This window comes from Neltuma alba, unplaced genomic scaffold (genome assembly GCF_004799145.2).
Source record: "Neltuma alba isolate B1F8T4 unplaced genomic scaffold, ASM479914v2 tig00013589_pilon, whole genome shotgun sequence".
Lineage (NCBI taxonomy): Eukaryota > Viridiplantae > Streptophyta > Magnoliopsida > Fabales > Fabaceae > Neltuma > Neltuma alba.
The window spans coordinates 86,661-105,854 of NW_021637786.1; the positions used below are offsets into that span (position 1 = coordinate 86,661).

Consider the following 19,194-nt stretch of genomic DNA (forward strand, 5'->3'; position numbering starts at 1 on the left):
AGGACGCGGGTCGGCCCTGGGCATGTCGGACGGAACAAATGCAAAGAAAATTCTACTTGTACTGGAAGGCATCGCATCGCAATTAATAAGACGTGGAAAAAATGATCGCCTTCTTTAATTTATACGTACCTTCATGCATTATATTAAGGCGACCATAGTCTGCCTGTTAGGTGACCTGCCGCCCCACCGCAAGCCCGAGACATTTGAGTTGACGGTGACGAGCCTCCACCATCCCCTATAAATCTGCCACCCCACTCCCACACCTTAACCCCACAACACAACCATATCAACGTACTTCTCTGATTAGAGAGGCACTTGGCAATAATGGCTTCATCATGCATGAGCTTGCGGGTGTCTGTGCTGGTGCTGCTCCTGCTGGGCACTGCAAATGCACAGCTTTCCACCAACTTCTACTCGTCTTCTTGCCCTAAACTCCTTCCCACTGTCAAGTCCGCCGTCCAGTCTGCCGTTTCCAAGGAAGCCCGCATGGGTGCTTCTCTTCTTCGCCTCTTCTTCCACGATTGCTTCGTCAATGTACTCTTCCGTCCCTTCCTGTCTTATTTTCTAACCATGCATGCATGCCTCTTATTCTTAACAATAGTATCATTTCCACAAGCATTATTTACTCTGGCCAACTTGCCGGCAAAAAAAAGTTTCTTTTCTGATGACAGAATTTTATGACAACATGATTAACTAGATCTTGACAGTAATGGACCGGAAGATAGGGTGACTAGACAATATGTTTGAAATTTGAGTTGGGTGACCCAATAGCTAGGAGCCAATAATTTCCGAAATATATGCTGTCTCGATATATTTCCACCTGATGACTGTTCTGAGATCTTTGACTTGTGATTGGATGAAATGCAGGGATGTGACGGTTCCCTTCTTCTGGATGACACGTCAAGCTTCACCGGCGAGAAGAATGCCATCCCCAACAGGAACTCAGCTCGCGGATTCGAAGTCATCGACACCATCAAGTCGGCAGTGGAGCAGGTGTGCCCCGGAGTCGTATCCTGCGCCGACATCCTAGCCATCACCGCCAGAGACTCCGTCACCATCGTAATCACCGCCTAACTCGTCCCTTTCATTCCTTCATAAATATATTTAAATTTGGATAACTAAATTAATATATATTTGTGAAGCTTGGAGGCCCTACATGGAACGTGAAACTGGGAAGAAGAGACGCTAAAACCGCTAGCCTTTCTGCTGCAAACACTGGCATCCCTGCTCCCACTTCTAGCCTCGCCCAGCTCATCTCAAGGTTCTCCGCTCTCGGCCTTTCCAACAAAGACTTGGTCGCCTTGTCTGGTATACCTATATCTATCTATCTATCTATCTACCTCTCTTTTAGCTAGATTTATGGTTATAATGAGTGAAACTCATGCATCGAGATTGATCATCATTATATATACAGGAGCTCACACAATTGGACAGGCGAGGTGCACGAATTTCAGGGCCAGAATCTACAACGAGACCAACATAGACAGCAGCTTCGCTAAGACGAGGCAATCGAGCTGCCCGAGCACATCGGGTTCGGGAGACAACAACCTGGCTCCTCTGGATCTGCAGACTCCCACAGCCTTCGACAACAACTACTTCAAGAACCTGCTTCAGAACAAGGGCCTCCTCCACTCCGACCAGCAGCTCTTCAATGGCGGCTCCGCTGATTCCACCGTGCGAGGCTACAGCAGCAACCCCCGCTCTTTCGCTTCTGATTTTGCGGCCGCCATGATCAGGATGGGAGACATCAGTCCCCTCACCGGCTCCAACGGTGAGATCAGGAAGAATTGTAGGAAGATCAACTAATTTACTATGTTCCTGCTCCTCTTATCAATATGTTGTTATTTGCATTTTCTTAAAATTTTGTTTTGCTCTCTGCTCTTTTCTGTAATGCCTATTTTATGTGCCTTAACATATGTATAACAGCAGTGTTTTCCTCTTATAGTTTATATGGTTGGTGTCTCCACAGTATATATGGTGCTTTTCGTGTTATGTGTCGATTTATGATATATGTCCGGATTCAGCAAGTTTATCTATCAAATTAAAAGTTAGTTTGTCGTCTCTAGTTCACTGATGTTAAAAGTTAAAATCGGTTATTTATTAAAAATGCAAAGTTAAAGCTAATGAACCCCTAGCATCAACGTAGCGCTAGGATATCCATTACGATTCATGATATGCTCTTTACAACTCCATGGAAATGTAGGACGTATATATGTAGCCACCTCAGCATATATGGTCGGACACCGGTAGTGCCTAGGATTCAATTCGTCGCTAACAACTTTGTACATGACCAATGTTTTAATTTAAAAATGAATTACAAAATCACTGGGATTGACTCCTATGATTTTACACATGCTGAAAGAAGCTAATAACCCATGGCTCATGCTTCATAATTTATATTAATTGTGGGCTAAATCTCCTTAGGGCGTATTTCGACTAAATTACTTGCATATAGATCAACAAAGAGTGTTGGATAAAAGAAAAAGTTCATGAATTAAAGGTTTGTTTGGAATGGTGATTAGAAGTTTCAAAAGTAACTTGTCAACCGTGATTGACAGTATATAATTTAAGTACATTAGAGGAATATTATAACATTATCCATGTTTATGATAAGCAGCTTCAAATAACCACGAAAATAAGAAGCCGTGAGTCCCAAGTTGTTGGGCCAATGCAGTGCCCGGACTAAACAGAGGGAGTTGTGGGCCGAAGATTTTGAGGGTCTTGTTGAACGATTGGATGCCCAAATCCAATCGCCACTGCACTGAATTGAATATTGGAGCTTCAGCTCCGGATGAGAACATCTCATGGTCCAAAGATTCCACGAATGAAAAGAACAGGGACCCCGGAACTATGTAATTTTAGTATTTTTATAAAGTCTGAGTGATTTATTCTGAAAATAATGAGACATTAATTAAGAGACGGAAAAGGGGGTAGGGCGAGAGTTATAGCCTTAAGATCTTTTAAGCGTCGGATGCCCGCGAAACAATAGCCCAGCTATTGTTGGAACGGTGGTCCTCGTGTTTAAAGTTTCCATTGACAGTGGTTTGGTCCACTTCTTTCTGATTTAGTTCGGTTCATCTGAGCAACTATTACCTAATGGAATTAAGATATATGTCTTAATCCTAGTTGATGACTTGTTAATAATACAGCTTTTTTGTAATACTTATATCCGATACATGGATTGTAATCATTATCTTGGCTTCTTATGTCATGTGCTGATGAGTATACGCAAAGTGATGGGATAGATAGTACATATGGGTCTCCCAGACAAAATGTAGCCGTGAAGGGCTTATAGTCTGTCATTCATGTTATCAATTATGGTCTGCGTGTATCCATGGCCTTTTTAGCTAGATCTCAAGTGATCTGTGAATTATATACTTTTTCTTTTCTCACATAAAGAAACAATCTGAATTAATGTCATATCACAACTACTATGATTCCATTTCTCCGCCTGACATCCCAACCTCCACGCTGCCTGCATTCTCTCCTCACCCTTTCTCTGAGCAGATCAATCATCACGAATTATGTCACCTACTGTTCTTATAAAATCATCAACCTGAAATTCAATTACTGAAATTATCGTCACTTTCTTTTTTTTTTTGGGTTTGCCAACTGTCGTCCCTTTTAACTAACATCATATCATATCAATTAATTTCGAATTTACTTCTAATCTCATTCAAAATCTAAGGTCTCTTAGCACTCGTAGTAGCCATGATAAAATCAGATAAAAATAAAAAGGGCCGAGCCAGAACCAAATTAAGACGTGAAGACGTATAAAGGATAAGAGAGAGGGGTGATAAAAGCCATTACCTTTACCAACACTTATTGGTCCAAGTAGAAGGGACTTGAACATATTAAATAACATGTTTTGGGTTCGATTCTTAAAACGGTGTCTATAAAATAACACTGTTAAGAGAAATCCCAACTACGACGCCTGACAATATTTTAAGAGATTAGTTTCTTACCGTTTAGGTCGGAAGATATTTGGGTAATCCCAAAAAAAAAAAGCCATTAGCTTTTTCTTTTTCTTTGGGGGCCCGAGTACCTTTCAAAGGCCAAAAATAAAAGTAAAAAGAGAAAGGGAAAGAAAGGCATGAAATACGTCGTCGTTATAATATGTGTGTTTGAGGCTTCCCCGCCAAAAAGTGAGCCGTGACCACAACATTTCCAACGCTTTCCCTTAACCGCAAATCGCGCTCCAAATCAAGGGAGGGTCGGGAAACATGACGACCTCAGTCTCACCTGTGCTCGCTTACATGGCATCATCTCGTTCGTCGGGCTTAATGACCCCCAGTCACTTTCTCTGACTCCAGTTTTCAATAGCCAATCATGTTAAAGAGTGCATCCAAACTTAAATTCCTCAGCTGTACAGTATCATCATCGTCCACAGCAACACAAAAGCGTCCTCTGTCGTTTCCCTTTTCTGCTTTCCCGCTCTGCTTTCACCTTTCTCACCGAGTGGGCTATGGTGGTTGTGTTTGTGGACCCGCACACCTCACTCGTTCCTGCATCACCTCTTTTTCCGACTGAGTCGTGGCTCGGCCCCGAGACATCATCATCACATCTCCTCGGTATTGCATAAATTCCACAATGGTTCTTTCTCGGAAGTCCAAGCTCGATGAGCTTTTAACCACCTTTAACCGTGGATCCTCCTCTGAATTTTGCGCTTCCGTTTGCACTCCTCACAATGGCCGAGACCCACGAAGCAGCCACCGAAGGGGTTCCGGGAACGCCTGTCATCAGGGAATCGAGACCCGAAACAGGGACCCGGCCAGGTGAGAACCCAGGTCCGGGGATAAGAATGGTGAATTGCAGAGCTGTAATCGATACGTCACCACCGTTCGAGTCGGTCAAGGAGGCTGTGACCCATTTTGGAGGAAGCGGGCCTTGGTTGCCCCTTTACAAGCTTGGGGAGGCTTTTGTAAGTTCATCATTAACGTTATAAATTTTTCCTCTTGTTATCGTTAGATTCATTTATTTAATTTTTTCTCTGACGCAATCATTGCCGAACCACGATTTACTTGCTCCTATTGATCACGCAAAAATTATACTTCTGTTTATAACAGGATGAGATCAGATCGTGAAATACACAATGTTTGAGGCAATGTCGTGTACAAATTTAACCTGAACCCTTGTCTGTTGCATTTATATATATATATATATATATATATATATATAATTTCCGGATCATCCATGTCCATGCATAGCTGTAAAATAGGTAGTAATCTATTCTTTTTTTTCAAAAAAAATCAAAATCAAAATCTGTATTCTGGATTATTACGTGTAGAATGTGGATATGCAATTTAGCCCCTGCCAGGAATGTCTTCTCCAGCATGTTCTTGACTTGTATTCATGACTTATATATAAGGTGCTTGTTATAAATTTGATATAAATCTATGAGTATCTTTTGTAGTGGTAAATCCTGGTGATTTTAACTTGTTCATGGTACCCATGAATTGGACTTGTTCTTGCAATAGCTCTTCACACGTTCCATGTTAGCTCACTTTCTGATGCGAAAAAGGATTGTCATTAGCAGAACAGCATTGGAAATTTTGACATAAAGAAAGTTGAGGAACAAGCTGCGGAGTTGGAGAAGGATTTGATAGTGAAAGAGCTAGAAACACTTGATGTGCTCGAAGAACTGGGAGCTACAAAAAAGATTGTTGAGGATCTAAAGCAGCAGCTAAAAAAAGAGGCAATGAAATGCTTTGCACCTCCTGATGGTCATATCTGTGAACAGGCTGGAAATCCTATTGCAAAGGAGATGAATCAGGAAAACAGTGAAAATACTATAAACAGCGAAGGACAGGTATTGCAAAGTTCAGGTCCCTGCCCTATGTCATCGGCCGATCTGATATTAATGGATATAAAACAAGCTAAGGTGGATCTTGGTAAGGCAATGAGTGATCTCGGGGTGATACAAACTTCTGTGGAATCTTTGAATAAGAAGATGAAAAAGGAGAAATTTTTTCTCATGAGGACCCGTGAGAAGCTAGCATCCAATTTTGCAGCTGTCTCTGCTCAAGGGAGGGCTCAAGAACAACCAAAATTCAATCCACCGGCAACTTCTGTTGAAGCAAGTTGCACTTTCAACAATCCTGTGAATACTACGAATAGCTTCAATCCTGATGTCGAGCAGCAAAATAGGATGGTTGAAACAAAGAATTGTGACGTTTCCAAGTCCTTCCCTCCAAAGGAAGATAATGGATTAAGCATGAAGACTGCTGAGATGAGGTGGTTTGCAGCTAAAAAGATGGAAGAAGCCGCAAGGGCAGCAGAAGCCATTGCTCTTGCTGAAATTAAGGCTCTATCTAGCACTGAGAGGTCATCAAGAGTACCAATGCCAGAACCTCGGAGAGTGACGTTTGATTTAAGGGAGCAATCTTCTTTAAACCCCAAAGCTCAAGAACCTGAAGAGTCAACCTTGAGAAAGGTAATAGATTCCAAGTTGCACGTTGATGAAACAAACGTTTGTAAACTGACTATACTTAATTGGTTGGAGGAAGCTTCGGCAGAAGTTCTACATAGCAGACAGGTCTTGACAGAGGCTTTAAACAGAGTTGAAAACGCAAACAGCAAGCAGCATGCTGCTAAAGAGGCTCTGCGCAGATGGCTTCCTGATACTGAACCGAAGGGACAAGCAGTATACAATCCTAGTAAGAGCAAAAAGCTCAACCAGGGAGGAAATTATCGGCACTCTCCGCTTCCAGATGCAATGAGGTCAACAACAACGAACAATGACCCAAAGCCTGTTTTAAGGTCCACTGTTTCGCTGAGAGATGTTCTTAGAAGAAGGCCAGTTCCTGAAGAATATCCTGCTGAAAGGGAGATGGAGGATCATTCTGCGAGGCAGAAGGTAGCATTGAGTCAAATGCTTCGAGCATTGAGGGAAGATTTTACTCTTCGGACAGATGATAATACCGAGAAAGATCGGAGCGCTCAAAAGCATTTAGTAGGAAACAGGAAGAAGTTTGGATTCATCCAAATATCACTCCCCTTGACAAAGCCAAATAAGAAAAGGGCGTGAACTGATATTTTCACAAAGATGATAGCCACTATTCATGTATAAATATTGTGATTTCTTATTGGTTTTGTGGTTGCGTTTGCTTTCATTTTAGCGAGTACAGGAGTTCGAGTTGGTATTTGATTTTGGAAATGATTTTCTGATGGAGTGATTGGCTTAAATTATGGAACTGGCTTTGCCTATGTTAGTAGATTTTGTCATTCTTGTTGGCTGCACCGGAACAATGGGTTTTTCTTTTTTTCTTTTTTTTTTCCCTTCCTTTTCAAAAACAGAAAAAGGGTGTGAAGGGTTTGTCGAGGTATTACTATAAATTAGTATGAAATATACTACCCTCTCTTCTCTTTAATATAAGAATCAATTTGATTTTTATTTTAATCATAAATATAAGATCTCAAAATATTTTATCTCTCTTATTTATCTGTTTTTTTAAAGTAATTTTTGTAATAATAGTAGTTTTATCTAATACTTGATTAACGAGGATATTTTAGGAAAGACCATACATATTTATTACAAATAAATAATTTAACTTATTTTTTTTAATTTACTCAAATTAGACACATAGCTCTTATGTTTAGGACCGGATGTAATAAAATAAATTGATAATTGTATTATTTGTACTGTTTTTGTTTAAATGTTAAACTTTCTTCTACGATACGCATCGTGCAACGTTATTTATTTATTTTTGTTGTTGCATGCTTTATCAAGAGTTTAAATGTTTATAAGCAAGGACAATTTTTTAGAAACTTTTTAAGTTAGGCTCAAATATACATTTAATATTTTTATTTTGTATAAGATTTTAATTTGGTTCTTTAACTTTAAAAAATAACAATTATGATTGTTTTGATAATTAAACTTAATATATTAGTATTTGAGAATGTTTTATTAGCATTTAAGGTCTCAATGCATCTTTTGGCAAAAAAAAAAAAAAAGATCTCAATACATCATTTTTTGTTAATAATTTTAGAGTTAAGAGATTAAATGTATATATTTTTTAAATTAAAAAACTCAAGTAAAACTTTATATAAAATTAAAAAACTAAATATATACTTTATCTTTTTAAGTTGCTGCCTCCTCAAAAATCCAGTCCAGTAAGATTGCATATCTTTTTAAGTTTATACATTTAAGGCCGAGATGTCAATTGGATAGGCTGATGGCGGATTTGACCAAATTTTATAGATTTTATGGCGGAAAAAAAATTCATTTTGATGGTTTTAATTCTTATTCATAAGACATTGTATTTTCAAATAGCAACTTTTATTCTAACCTTTAGCAGAGTAAAAAGAATTTAAAATAAAATAATTATAAGAATGTGATATATTCTTCTTAAAATATTTTTTAACAATATTAAATTATATATAAAACTTAGTTTAATAAAAGATAAAAAATATGAAAAATAAAATCAACCAATACATGATAGATGAATAAATGACATCCCCCAACTAACGGAGTAATTTATATTGCAGATGGACTGGGCTATTGCTGACATGGCTATGGGTGGTGGGCCTTGATATGATTCGCCTTATTCGCTTTCATCCCAATCCCACTGGGCCACCCGTAAATCTCCGGGATCAGCCTGGTGGGAAATGCCGTAAGCATCAGTACTGGCTGGCTCCGGTTCCATTCTACCGTCCACGTCTGTTCCTTCCTCATCTTTCCCTGTTTCCCCTTCCTCCCAATCGATACTCCAACTTTCTTGCTTCATTGCTGGTAATGTTACGTCTGATGATTATATTGCTTCCCTGGTTGGCCCAACATGTCTGACTATTTCCTCTCGCTTGACATGGTGGTTGGTGGACGGAAGGAGGCGATTGGGACCAAATATAGCAGTGCAGGGGATCGTTGATCCTATCCTACTCTTTGCTTCTAAACTGTGAGGAAAGCGGGTGGAGGTTAACTGACATCTCTTCAATCTTGGTCATGGCCATGGCACCGTCAATGGCTAATATTAACATCTGAGGGCTTTTTAGTCAAGGATTAATTTTAATATCTGAGGGCTTTTTAGTCAAATCAAAATGATGGTTTCATTTCATCTTATAATTTGACATCCGTTGCGACCAACGCATACGGTGAAGAAGCAAAGATGAGCACCGTCAGTAATATTGGCTTTCCTTCGCTATTCCGAGCATCTCTTGACATTGATGGGCTTTCAAAGCGGCGGAGGAAGAACGGCTCCTGGATTTGTATGCCCCAGAATAGCTCAATCAGGTTGAATCGTCAAATATTTTGCAAACTATCAGACAGAGGGATTGAGGAGAACCCCACAGGCCGGAGGGCCTCTAATTCCAACAACAGGATGGAGGAGTACAATATAGCTATGAAGAAAATGATGAGGAACCCTTATGAGTATCACCACGACCTGGGTCAGTTTCGTCTCTATTCGTTTTGCTCTCCATCTATTACTGTTTAGCTTTCCATTCCAATTCTCGGTTCTATATACTGTTTTCCCTCTTTTGAGATGCATTTCTGAGAAATGCGATCTCTGCTATAATTTATTGTGGCCGACATCGCTGCTGTAATTTACTGTTCCATTGCTATTAGGACGGTGTCAAGGGAATTACCATGAAACATTTCCTTCGTTGTGTTGGATTTGGAGTGGATAAGGACTCACATGATGCTGTAAGTTAAACCAATAAAACCGGGGCTTAATATCTTTATGGAGTCTTTATGGAGGGATCCCCACCCGATACTTCTCCCTCTCCCGCTCCGTAAAATCAGTCTATGCCCTGGGATTAGCCCGTAAGATTCAATTTGCCTCTGTAACGCATAGTTTTCTTTTAACTGAAAGGAAAAGGAAAAAAGAAATCCAACTCCGGTCAATTGCGGTCAATTGCTTCCTACAATACAAGTAAGAGGATGTGCCACGTTTGACTAACGGAATAATTGATTCCTGATTTCAGGTATGAATTACACACTTATAACTGATAGCTTAATTGTGGGCTCCCAGCCACAAAAAGCTGAAGATATAGATCACCTCAAAAAGGAAGAGGATGTAGCATACATTCTAAACTTGCAGCAGGATAAGGATGTGGAGTATTGGGGAACAGACTTGCGATCTGTAATAAGAAGATGCCGCGAACTCGGTATTCGTCACATGAGGAGGCCTGTAAGCAAGCCCCTTTTCGGCAAATTTATTGATTAGGCAATAATGATTTTAATTTCCACGGCTAGTTTTCCCTGTTCGTCTCCAGGAATGACAGATCTGATGGAAATGGTAGTATATACTGTGTCAGAAAAATTTTCGTCGGTGTGGAAGTATTCATATTCATCCGCTGCTTTTTCTACTGATCGAATGATCACTCACGTTAAAATTTTCTTTGCCCTTGTATCTACATCACAGGCAATAGACTTCGATCCAAACTCCTTGAGAAATGAGCTGCCAAAAGCAGTTTCATCACTGGAATGGGCTGTTTCCGAGGGAAAGGGAAGAGTGTACGTGCATTGCACGGCTGGACTTGGAAGAGCTCCGGCAGTGGCAATTGCTTACTTGTTCTGGTTCTGTGACATGAATGTGAGTCCTAAATACTTGGCATTGTCCTCAAATCCTTTTCCAAACCACATGTGGAAACATCTTGGGGCTTTGTAATTACTTCTGCCCAAGATGAAATTGCTTTTTGAGTGTGGAGGAAGGTCCGATATTTAATTAACGAGGAAGTTTTTTCATCTGGTAAATGGGAATGAATGTGGCTTTTTTCTGTATGGACAGCTAAATGCAGCATATGATATGTTGACAGCAAAGAGACCTTGTGGACCCAATATAAGAGCCATACGCGGGGCCACCTATGACTTGGCGAAGAATGATCCGTGGAAAGAACCGTTTGAGAGTCTTCCAGAATATGCATTTGAGGATGTAGCTGACTGGGAGAGGGATTTGATTCAAAATCGAGTCCGCTCTCTTCGTGGAACTTGACAACACAGCAGCCATCCTGTGCTCTGGAGAAGATAGTCACTATATTGCTTGATTGCTTCCCACCTTGCGCATAGGCCGGCCGCCTGTGAAGTTTTCTATTCCTAGGATTTGGATTCGGTGAGGCACGTTTTGTCAGAGGTGGTAAGATTACATATATAGAGTTTTGATTACAAATGAAAATTTGATGATTACATGATGTGATAGTGTTGAAAATGACCACACAACAGCTATGTATTTTCCTAGTAAGCATTGTGAATGTTTCACGAAATCAAGAAACCAGCGATGGAAAATGATCGTGTAATGCAAATGAATGGGTGGAAATCAAGTATTCGAATTCCCACGTTTAGTGTTTCCTCACATAAAATTGTATATCGTACCTAGGAAAAAAAATTCAAAAAGCATATACATTTTCAAATACATTTTAACTAATACAATGAATTAGTATTACCTTGATATTCTCTTTCTTTATTGAATATTAAGAAATGGACGGAGGCTAAAACAAAAAAGGAATCAATATCTTGTTAAAATTTAAAAAATTCCAATATCATGGAAACTTGCTTTATACTCTTCTGGTCTTTATATGGATATATAATTTTATTTTTTATTTTTTATTGTATTGATTTTATTTACATTATGTATAATATATATTAAATAGGAATGAAATTAAAAAAGTATTAAATTTTAAATAAAAATTAATTCATGTTAAAAATAATTTATAAATAAAATATAAATCACAGACCATTTGACTTGAAAATGATGTCCTTTGCAGTCGGCAGCAGATGAGGGCAACGCAGAGACGGGATTTGAATAATAAAAAGGATCACTACAGCATGATATACGTAAATCCAATGTTCTGAGGGCTTCGCCAATTGAACCGCCCTCCTACTTCGCAAAAAGTTTCAGAATTAAATTAATCAATAATTTATTACTATAATGGGTTCCTTGGTCAACTTCGTCAGATTTTGGCTTTGCGCCTGTGCCCCCTCTATTACCCAAAAATCAATATACCCCATATTTTTATCATAAGATAATCATATTTGCAACCAATAAATCCAAATTGCATCTAAATATAAGATGAAATATACTTGATCTTTAAAACAGTTTTCATTCTTTATATAGAACCAAATTATAGTTGGCAAAAAAATAGAGAATCAAATTATAGTTAGGGAAAATTGGGATAAATTCCCCATTGAAAATTTAATTGGCAAATAGGATTTAAAGATTTTATGCAACTTAACTTCTTTTTGTACAACTTATCTTCCCCTATGTGCAATATATCTTTCTTTGTGTACAATGATCTTTCTCTGTGTGATGTGCAACTCAATTTCTCTTTTATGCAAATAAAATTCTTTTATGTGCAAGTCATCTTTTCCATATGTAAATTAATTCTTTATATCCAAATAATATTTTATACAAACTATCTTCTCTTTGTGCAACTTATCATCCTTTGTATGTAACTAATCTTTCCTTATACAATCAATCATCCTATGTCTTATTTGCCAATTAAATTTTTAATGAGGGATTTATCTCTAATTTCTCTTATAGTTATATATTTTGACTGGAATGTTTTATTTATTTTAAAAATGTATTATATCTTCATTTTTAAAACTTCAAAACAACGCAGGACTCTTTACATGACGCAGAAAATATTTACATTTTCAAATAATTAGAAACGAAGAAGTTCAAATAATATGATTTCTAATAATTCAAATTCTCATATTCAACAAAAAGTCAAAACAATGTCACGCTAACAAGTAACAATTGTTAAATAAAAGAATGATGGAAAAAATATTAAATAAAAGCAGAGCGCATAAAAAATTGTAAGCTAAAAAGTCAATAAACCAAACAAAAATAAAGCATGGGTCAGATTGGCAGCCACGGGGAAAATTACGCAAGGCAAAATCAAGATGTGAAAAACTGGACCGTGAGAAATATTAGCTCACATAAACTATATAATCAGTTATTAGTTAACGTCTTTAAAACATTTTAATATTTTTAAATATATTTTCACTAAATACAGCTGACTTTATTAATGAAGAGTGAATCAAATTCGAAGGGTAAAGTAATTTTAATTTTTCAAAGGCATATTTGAAATAAAAATATTCATTAATATTTCGTAAAATATATTATAAACTTATTTATAAGTAGTAATAAACCACGGAGCACAATAAGAATATAATTTAGGAAAATTGCACTCTTCATTTAATACTACCTCTTGTCCTTAATATAAGACCTTATTTAAATTTTATTTTGATTCTAAATATAAGACCCAAATCCATTTTATCTCTCATATTTACTCAATTTTTTCGAAGATAGTCCTTCTAATAATTTTAGTTTTAGCCAACACACTAGATTAGTAAAGATATATTAGAAAAGATAACACTTATTAATTATAAATAATTAATTTAATTTTTTTAATCTCTTCAAATTAGTCAACTAATTTTTATGGTATTATTTTTTTAAAAACATTTGACTTTAGACGTCAGTTAAAAGAAGAGAGGGAGTAGGAAAACAGAGAAGAAATTTTTCAGGACGGGAAATGTAAGGGAGCTTGCCATATTTGCCACACAGGGCGGCCCCACAAGTCAGATTCAGATTCACTGTTCAATATTATGCGCGCTCTCTCCTACTCTCCATCCTTCGCCTCGTCCTTCCCCTCAGCAATTAATCCCTTTGTTCTCTCACACTCACCCTTTGTTTTCAGGTTTCAACCTCAAAACCATATCACATACATTTGGATTTGGAGAAGCCTCATCAAGTAAAGGGGTATCTTTTCTTCCATTCCCCATTTTCGTTCCTTCCACCTAACGCCTTTCTTTATTCTGTTGGGTTATTCAAAATGATCTTCCCATGTCATTCATTTGATGTCCAGTGTAATGCGCATTCTTTCAAAAGTGGTATGCTGGCCATCTCTGTCAGTAAATGCAAATCATAATCTTCGTATGATAGGAGGAGATTTTTGTGTTGTCATGTACTGTTGAAATGAATGATCAGCTGTTTGGTTTCATAATCTTTCCTCTGTTTCGTTGATATTCGTCTCGTAATGTTAATGCGTTACGTTATGCTTTGCAGGGCAGCCATTTTCAAGATTGTTGCCTGGCATGGATCTCAAAATGGCTGGATGTTGGTGATTAGTTTGAAGCGAACATTGTTCAGGTTAATTACTCTGTCTTCTCTTTATCGTGTTTCTCCTCAATCGCCTTTCCGATTTGTATTGATCTTCACTATTAATCAGCTTCGAAACTAATTGCAACACCCATCCACAAACCTGCCCAGAACTAGGATCGAGGCAGCACGAATAGACGCTTCCTTCCTAGTGCTCGTTTTTCTTTGACTTACGTTGCGTCTGCATTTTCATTTCACTGGTCCCATTGCGGTTAGCATAGTGGGCATCGCCCAACACCGTGCTTTATCAATCCTTTTATATCCACTGATCCTTAGTTCTCTGTAATCATTGGATTTTAGCGCTTTGCTTACCATTCGCTGGAAATCACGCAGAGCCCCCTTCAGTTGTTTACTCCTCAATTTCTCCCTTTTGTAAGTTTTTGCTGCCTTCTTTTGGCTGTTAGTTGTTCTGTTTTCAAGTTTTGCTAATCATGATGCTATTGGTCCTTCAAAGTTGTTTGCTTGAATTTCTTCTTGTGATTTTTCTTTTGACATTTTGACCTTATATATTTTTTGTGGGCCTTCTCCCTTTTGTTTTCAGTTATTTGTGCAAAGACAAAGATGGGTGAGGGAGAACGATTTCAGCTGGGAACTGTCGGAGCGTTGACTCTGTCTGTGGTATCATCAGTGTCAATTGTAATTTGCAATAAGGCACTAATGAGCTCATTACATTTCAATTTCGGTACGCTCACAAAGTCTCTGCTTCTTGCGAATCTACTCAGCTGTCTATTTGTATGTTTTCTGTCTGTTTTATATTTTATTTCTTTATGACTACTGAATAAGGGTATATGGCTTATTATTTCGTATACACGGCGGAGCTGTGGATTTATCATGAAAGTATTATAATCGAAGATTTGAAATCTCCATTCTGTTCTCCTTTCTTTCTTTTTTCTGTGTCGCTGTGCCATTCAATATACTCCCTCTCAGTACACCTTTGACTGACACAGGATTTGTCAGAATTTGATGATTTGTCATTTGGTTTTGGGTTTAAATTTTACCTTACTATATATTTTTCTTGGGCACGTGAAGCAGACTGTGAGTATCCTCCTTTTTGCGAAATGCACAATTTCTCCTGGAAAGGTAGAGTAAAATTCATTTTACAGACTTGTTCAAGGATGCTGTCTACCTGCCCTTGCTAAATAGATTTTTGCAAGTGGGCTGTGAATGACGTATGCTATTGATTCAATCACTATGGGGAAATTTCCAAGTAGTAATGTAGATTATCAGACATTTCTGACATGATTCTCTCTATTTTCTTTTGGGTCAATTAGTATTCCATTGGTGGAGTGCTAAGGATATGTTGTGATTCTATATTTGTGCTAGTCACCAGCACATTTGAATTTAAGTGTAGAGTCTGAGTTCAAAACCTTTGATAACTGTTCTGTGGTGCTCATGCAGCAACAACTTTGACAAGCTGGCATCTTCTTGTGACATTTTGTTCTCTTCATGTGGCACTGAAAATGAGATTCTTTGAGCACAAACCTTTTGAGCAGAAAGCTGTCATGGGATTTGGGATTCTCAATGGGATTTCAATTGGACTTTTAAACTTGAGCCTGGGATTCAATTCTGTGGGATTCTATCAGGTATAGTTATTTATTTTAGTTTTGTTTCTCTATGGTGAAATTCCAATCCTTGATGTATAAAACAGTTTTTTCAAGGTGTTTTGAACTCAATTATATTTTCATTCAGATGACCAAGCTGGCTATAATTCCATGCACAGTTCTGTTGGAGACCCTTTTTCTGGGGAAGAAATTCAGGTCTCATCTAGCCTCCTATGATTAATATGGCACTTATGACCTATAACTGTATACACAAACACACACAGAAATTGTAATAGCGCCGTATGTAATGTCGTAATGCACGGGACCTTTTTTTGGGAACAATACGAGGAGTTCAATTTTTGACAGTATACATTCTTAAAAGCTACAGTAAAAACAGTTAAACAAATATACCATACGCAAGCCTTTTTGCTTTTGTTTTTATTGCTTCTTTGCTAGCTTCTTCTGATTGCTTCTAATCAATCAAATCTATTTAGAGTGGCATCTTACAAACCTCAATAGATCTCTCTAACGCCTTGTTTCTACCTGATCTATTATTACCTCAGTCTAGTACTATGTCTCCTTTTGTTGGGGCGATTTACGTTAAATTTTAATAGTACGTGCATAACTTTAAAATGTATTAATTCTTCTTTTTGGCTGTCATTTCAGTAAAAGAGTTCAATTTTCCCTTTGTGTCCTCCTTCTTGGTGTTGGGATTGCAACAGTCACCGATTTGGAGCTCAATGCTCTGGGCTCTTTCTTGTCTCTTCTAGCAGTGATTGCAACATGCGTTGCTCAGATTGTATCCTTTACGACATTTTCAATTTTATTAGCGCCTCAGATTTTGGCAATGCAGAGATATTATGTCATTGACCCAATCAATTGATCAAGCCGAGGGGTAAATTCTTGAATATGTTCCATTGGAGCATATGCATGAACTCTAGACATGGCAAAAGTGTTCAAAATACTTAAAAAGCTGTTAATTACAAAGTGAAACTAAAACCATAGAATGTTTGCCTTCGTATATGAGAGGATAAACTGAGACATGAGCTGATAGAAGAAATAATGCTCTTGCCATACGTTTTTTCTGAGTTCAAATCTTTACCAGCTGGATCTCCATTTTGGTCTGAAATGAGCCTCTATCTCTGTGTGCCTTGTCTGCAATTATTAAATTCATATGAACTGCAGGGGAAACTCTGAGAAAGATGGTTCTCTATAATTTCCTTCTGGATAGCAGATCCACCGTTTTATCGCTTTGTTAATATCTTAACGAGCCCTTTTCAGATGACCAATACCATCCAGAAGAAGTTTAAGGTCACCTCCACCCAGCTTCTATATCAATCATGTCCTTATCAATCAGCAACCTTGTTAATCTCTGGTCCATATCTGGATAAACTGTTGACCAATCAAAGTGTATTTGCCTTCAAGTATACAACCGAAGTGACGGTGAGTTGCTAAAGAAATTCATGAGACTACGGTGGCCCGAAAATCCTTTTTCTTTTCTGGGTAATATTGTATATTTGATCTCCACTTCATGTATTGCAGGCTTTTATTATTCTTTCCTGCCTCATCTCAATCTCTGTGAATTTTAGCACATTTCTTGTGATTGGGAAGACATCTCCAGTGACCTATCAGGTTCTTGGACACCTAAAGACTTGCCTTGTGCTGGCATTTGGTTATATCCTACTCCGCAATCCATTCAGCTGGAGGAACATCCTTGGGATTTTGATAGCCCTTGTTGGCATGATTTTGTATTCTTACTATTGCACTGTTGAGAATCAGCAAAAAACTGCTGAAGCTGCAGGCCAGGCATCAGGCCAGGTTTGTTACTTTGTTGTGTCACCATCATTTCGGATAACAAGAACTGCCTTTATGATTTCGTGTTATTATCTCATAACCTTTCCAGGCAAGAGACAGCGAAACCGATTCTCTCGTTGGCATGGAAAGTGGAAATGCGGTATTCAACAAGAGGCAGCTCTATGGAAGCAAAGACAAAGACTAGCACGCCTCGGCCTTTTCCTAAATCACTCTCATGTCTCAACAACACTAGATAGACCTTAAACTAGAAACAAAACTTGCATGTTACCTTTGGCATTTTCGCTTTATGAGATATGGCACCAATATCATTTTTCAATAATAACATCCCATTCTTACATTTTTTTTTTTTGGCAAATAAGTGAATAGTTGCTCAATTATATCACATACCAGGTGGAGCCATCCTTGTGAGGAAAAATTCTCTGCCTTCTCTCCAATTCATTTACTTCACCCTTTCCTTTTCTTTCGATTTCCTTCACCACATTTTATGTTCTTCGGTCATCATTCTCTAGTAGTCTGCGGTATCTAATTCTTTAATCTTCCCCTTCTTTTCGTTTGGCGGCATCTTTACGTTTTCGCCTCAAAGTTTTTAATTTTTAAGACATGACAACTGCATTATTTTACAACCATCATGGGCAAACACTTTTTTGCAAATTAGTAAATAGTTTTCCAATCGTATCATATATTTTTATATTTATCATATATTGGGATGAATTCTCCTACAGAGAGAAAATTTTCTTCTCGCTTTCCAAGAGAAAGTTAATTAATTTCTTTCCTTTCCTTCTTTCATCATATTTTTGCATTCTTACCTTAACATTCTCTTGTATTATGTAAAATCTGGCTCATTAACCTTGCTTTTCTTTTCATTTGGTGGCGCTTTTACAGTTTCGTTTTGAAGTTTTTGACTAATAAAATGTGAAAAGTATTATTTTATAATGGCAATATTACGAGTGTGCAGTTTCTGCAGATAAGGAAATAGCTCCTCATCAAATCATATATCATTATATTTATCGTGTTTAATAAAAAAATATAAATTCGTAAAAATTTCTACGACACATCCTCCTTGTAATATAAAACACCAGCATGAGTATTTTTGAAAAATTAGATAATCTATAAAATATGATTTGTTAATCAAAATTTTTTAAATTTTACTTTATCTATTTCTTTAGTAGCGGCTCAGGCAGAAAAAAAACTCGCATTTTCATCTGCTTCACTTGCGATAGCTCCGCTAGTTAGCCATAAATCCATAATATACTGCCAAATCATTAACGTCATTGCCTCTATTTTCTTTAATCCACAGTCAATTCACAGCTTCTCATGATTAGTTTGACAAATACAGACATGGTTTTGACTGGCGAGAGATCATTACGAAGTGGGACTTCATCCACCCTTGCTGGTGGAATCTGACCGCTGTCTCGGACATGTGCCCCTTGATTTTGGCGCGTCAGCTTCGGATCTCATCTGAATGGTTGAGATTTAATTTATTTTTATTTTTAAATAATTATTTTAATACACATAGAATTAAAATAAAATCAGTATCTTAACTCTTCTTTACAAAAATTATGTTTTGTTTTTTTTTTTATCAATTTTTACTTTTCTTATTTATTTGGGTTAAGTATCTAGAATTTTAAATTATTTTTCAGCAACACTCAATTAATTAATTTTAATGTATCTAACATTATAAAGTATTTTTCAATAATACAGTATCATAAATTAATTAATATTTGGTATACAGAGTACATCGA

General features: G+C 37.4%; 3 protein-coding genes across 6 annotated transcripts; all 3 read left to right on the top strand.

Moving 5' to 3' along the window:
* The first annotated feature begins 252 nt into the window (after positions 1-252).
* Positions 253-1,992, top strand: LOC114738414 (peroxidase P7). Its single transcript, XM_028926466.1, has 4 exons — positions 253-534; positions 868-1,059; positions 1,143-1,308; positions 1,415-1,992. The coding sequence occupies exons 1-4, from the start codon at positions 325-327 to the stop codon at positions 1,804-1,806; spliced, it is 960 nt and encodes a 319-aa protein (XP_028782299.1). The 5' UTR covers positions 253-324; the 3' UTR covers positions 1,807-1,992.
* A 2,485-nt stretch (positions 1,993-4,477) lies between these two features.
* LOC114738395 (UDP-xylose transporter 3) lies at positions 4,478-17,636 on the top strand. 2 transcript variants are annotated; one of them, XM_028926438.1, is made up of 9 exons: positions 4,478-4,921; positions 5,537-6,844; positions 7,955-7,994; positions 15,492-15,679; positions 15,786-15,853; positions 16,304-16,436; positions 16,919-17,080; positions 17,180-17,455; positions 17,541-17,636. In XM_028926438.1, the coding sequence occupies exons 1-9, from the start codon at positions 4,688-4,690 to the stop codon at positions 17,634-17,636; spliced, it is 2,505 nt and encodes an 834-aa protein (XP_028782271.1). In that variant the 5' UTR covers positions 4,478-4,687. The 2 variants fall into 2 exon arrangements, with proteins under 2 accessions (XP_028782271.1, XP_028782272.1); XM_028926439.1 differs by lacking the exons at positions 4,478-4,921; positions 5,537-6,844; positions 7,955-7,994 and adding exons at positions 8,670-9,190; positions 14,648-14,778 and having other exon boundaries at positions 15,495-15,679.
* On the top strand, positions 9,237-11,259 carry LOC114738397 (phosphoglucan phosphatase LSF2, chloroplastic). 3 transcript variants are annotated; one of them, XM_028926446.1, is made up of 3 exons: positions 9,237-9,384; positions 10,362-10,532; positions 10,728-11,259. In XM_028926446.1, exons 1-3 carry the CDS (start codon positions 9,364-9,366, stop codon positions 10,929-10,931), a joined length of 396 nt encoding a protein of 131 aa, XP_028782279.1. In that variant the 5' UTR covers positions 9,237-9,363; the 3' UTR covers positions 10,932-11,259. The 3 variants fall into 3 exon arrangements, with proteins under 3 accessions (XP_028782279.1, XP_028782277.1, XP_028782278.1); XM_028926445.1 differs by lacking the exon at positions 9,237-9,384 and adding an exon at positions 10,055-10,127 and having other exon boundaries at positions 10,193-10,532; XM_028926444.1 differs by lacking the exon at positions 9,237-9,384 and having other exon boundaries at positions 10,014-10,532.
* Positions 17,637-19,194: the final 1,558 nt, after the last annotated feature.

What these genes read in the sequence shown, in the direction of transcription:
- LOC114738397 (XM_028926444.1), top strand. Translation starts at nt 10,170, where the DNA reads ATGATTTTAATTTCCACGGCTAGTTTTCCCTGTTCGTCTCCAGGAATG. An exon ending in TCTGGTTCTGTGACATGAAT is followed by an intron (nt 10,533 to 10,727) that starts GTGAGTCCTAAA and finishes CTGTATGGACAG; the next exon opens with CTAAATGCAGCATATGATAT.
- LOC114738395 (XM_028926438.1), top strand. Translation starts at nt 4,688, where the DNA reads ATGGCCGAGACCCACGAAGCAGCCACCGAAGGGGTTCCGGGAACGCCT. An exon ending in ACAAGCTTGGGGAGGCTTTT is followed by an intron (nt 4,922 to 5,536) that starts GTAAGTTCATCA and finishes TGTCATTAGCAG; the next exon opens with AACAGCATTGGAAATTTTGA. An exon ending in TTTCTGGGGAAGAAATTCAG is followed by an intron (nt 15,854 to 16,303) that starts GTCTCATCTAGC and finishes CTGTCATTTCAG; the next exon opens with TAAAAGAGTTCAATTTTCCC.
- LOC114738414 (XM_028926466.1), top strand. Translation starts at nt 325, where the DNA reads ATGGCTTCATCATGCATGAGCTTGCGGGTGTCTGTGCTGGTGCTGCTC. An exon ending in CCAGAGACTCCGTCACCATC is followed by an intron (nt 1,060 to 1,142) that starts GTAATCACCGCC and finishes ATATTTGTGAAG; the next exon opens with CTTGGAGGCCCTACATGGAA. An exon ending in AGACTTGGTCGCCTTGTCTG is followed by an intron (nt 1,309 to 1,414) that starts GTATACCTATAT and finishes TTATATATACAG; the next exon opens with GAGCTCACACAATTGGACAG.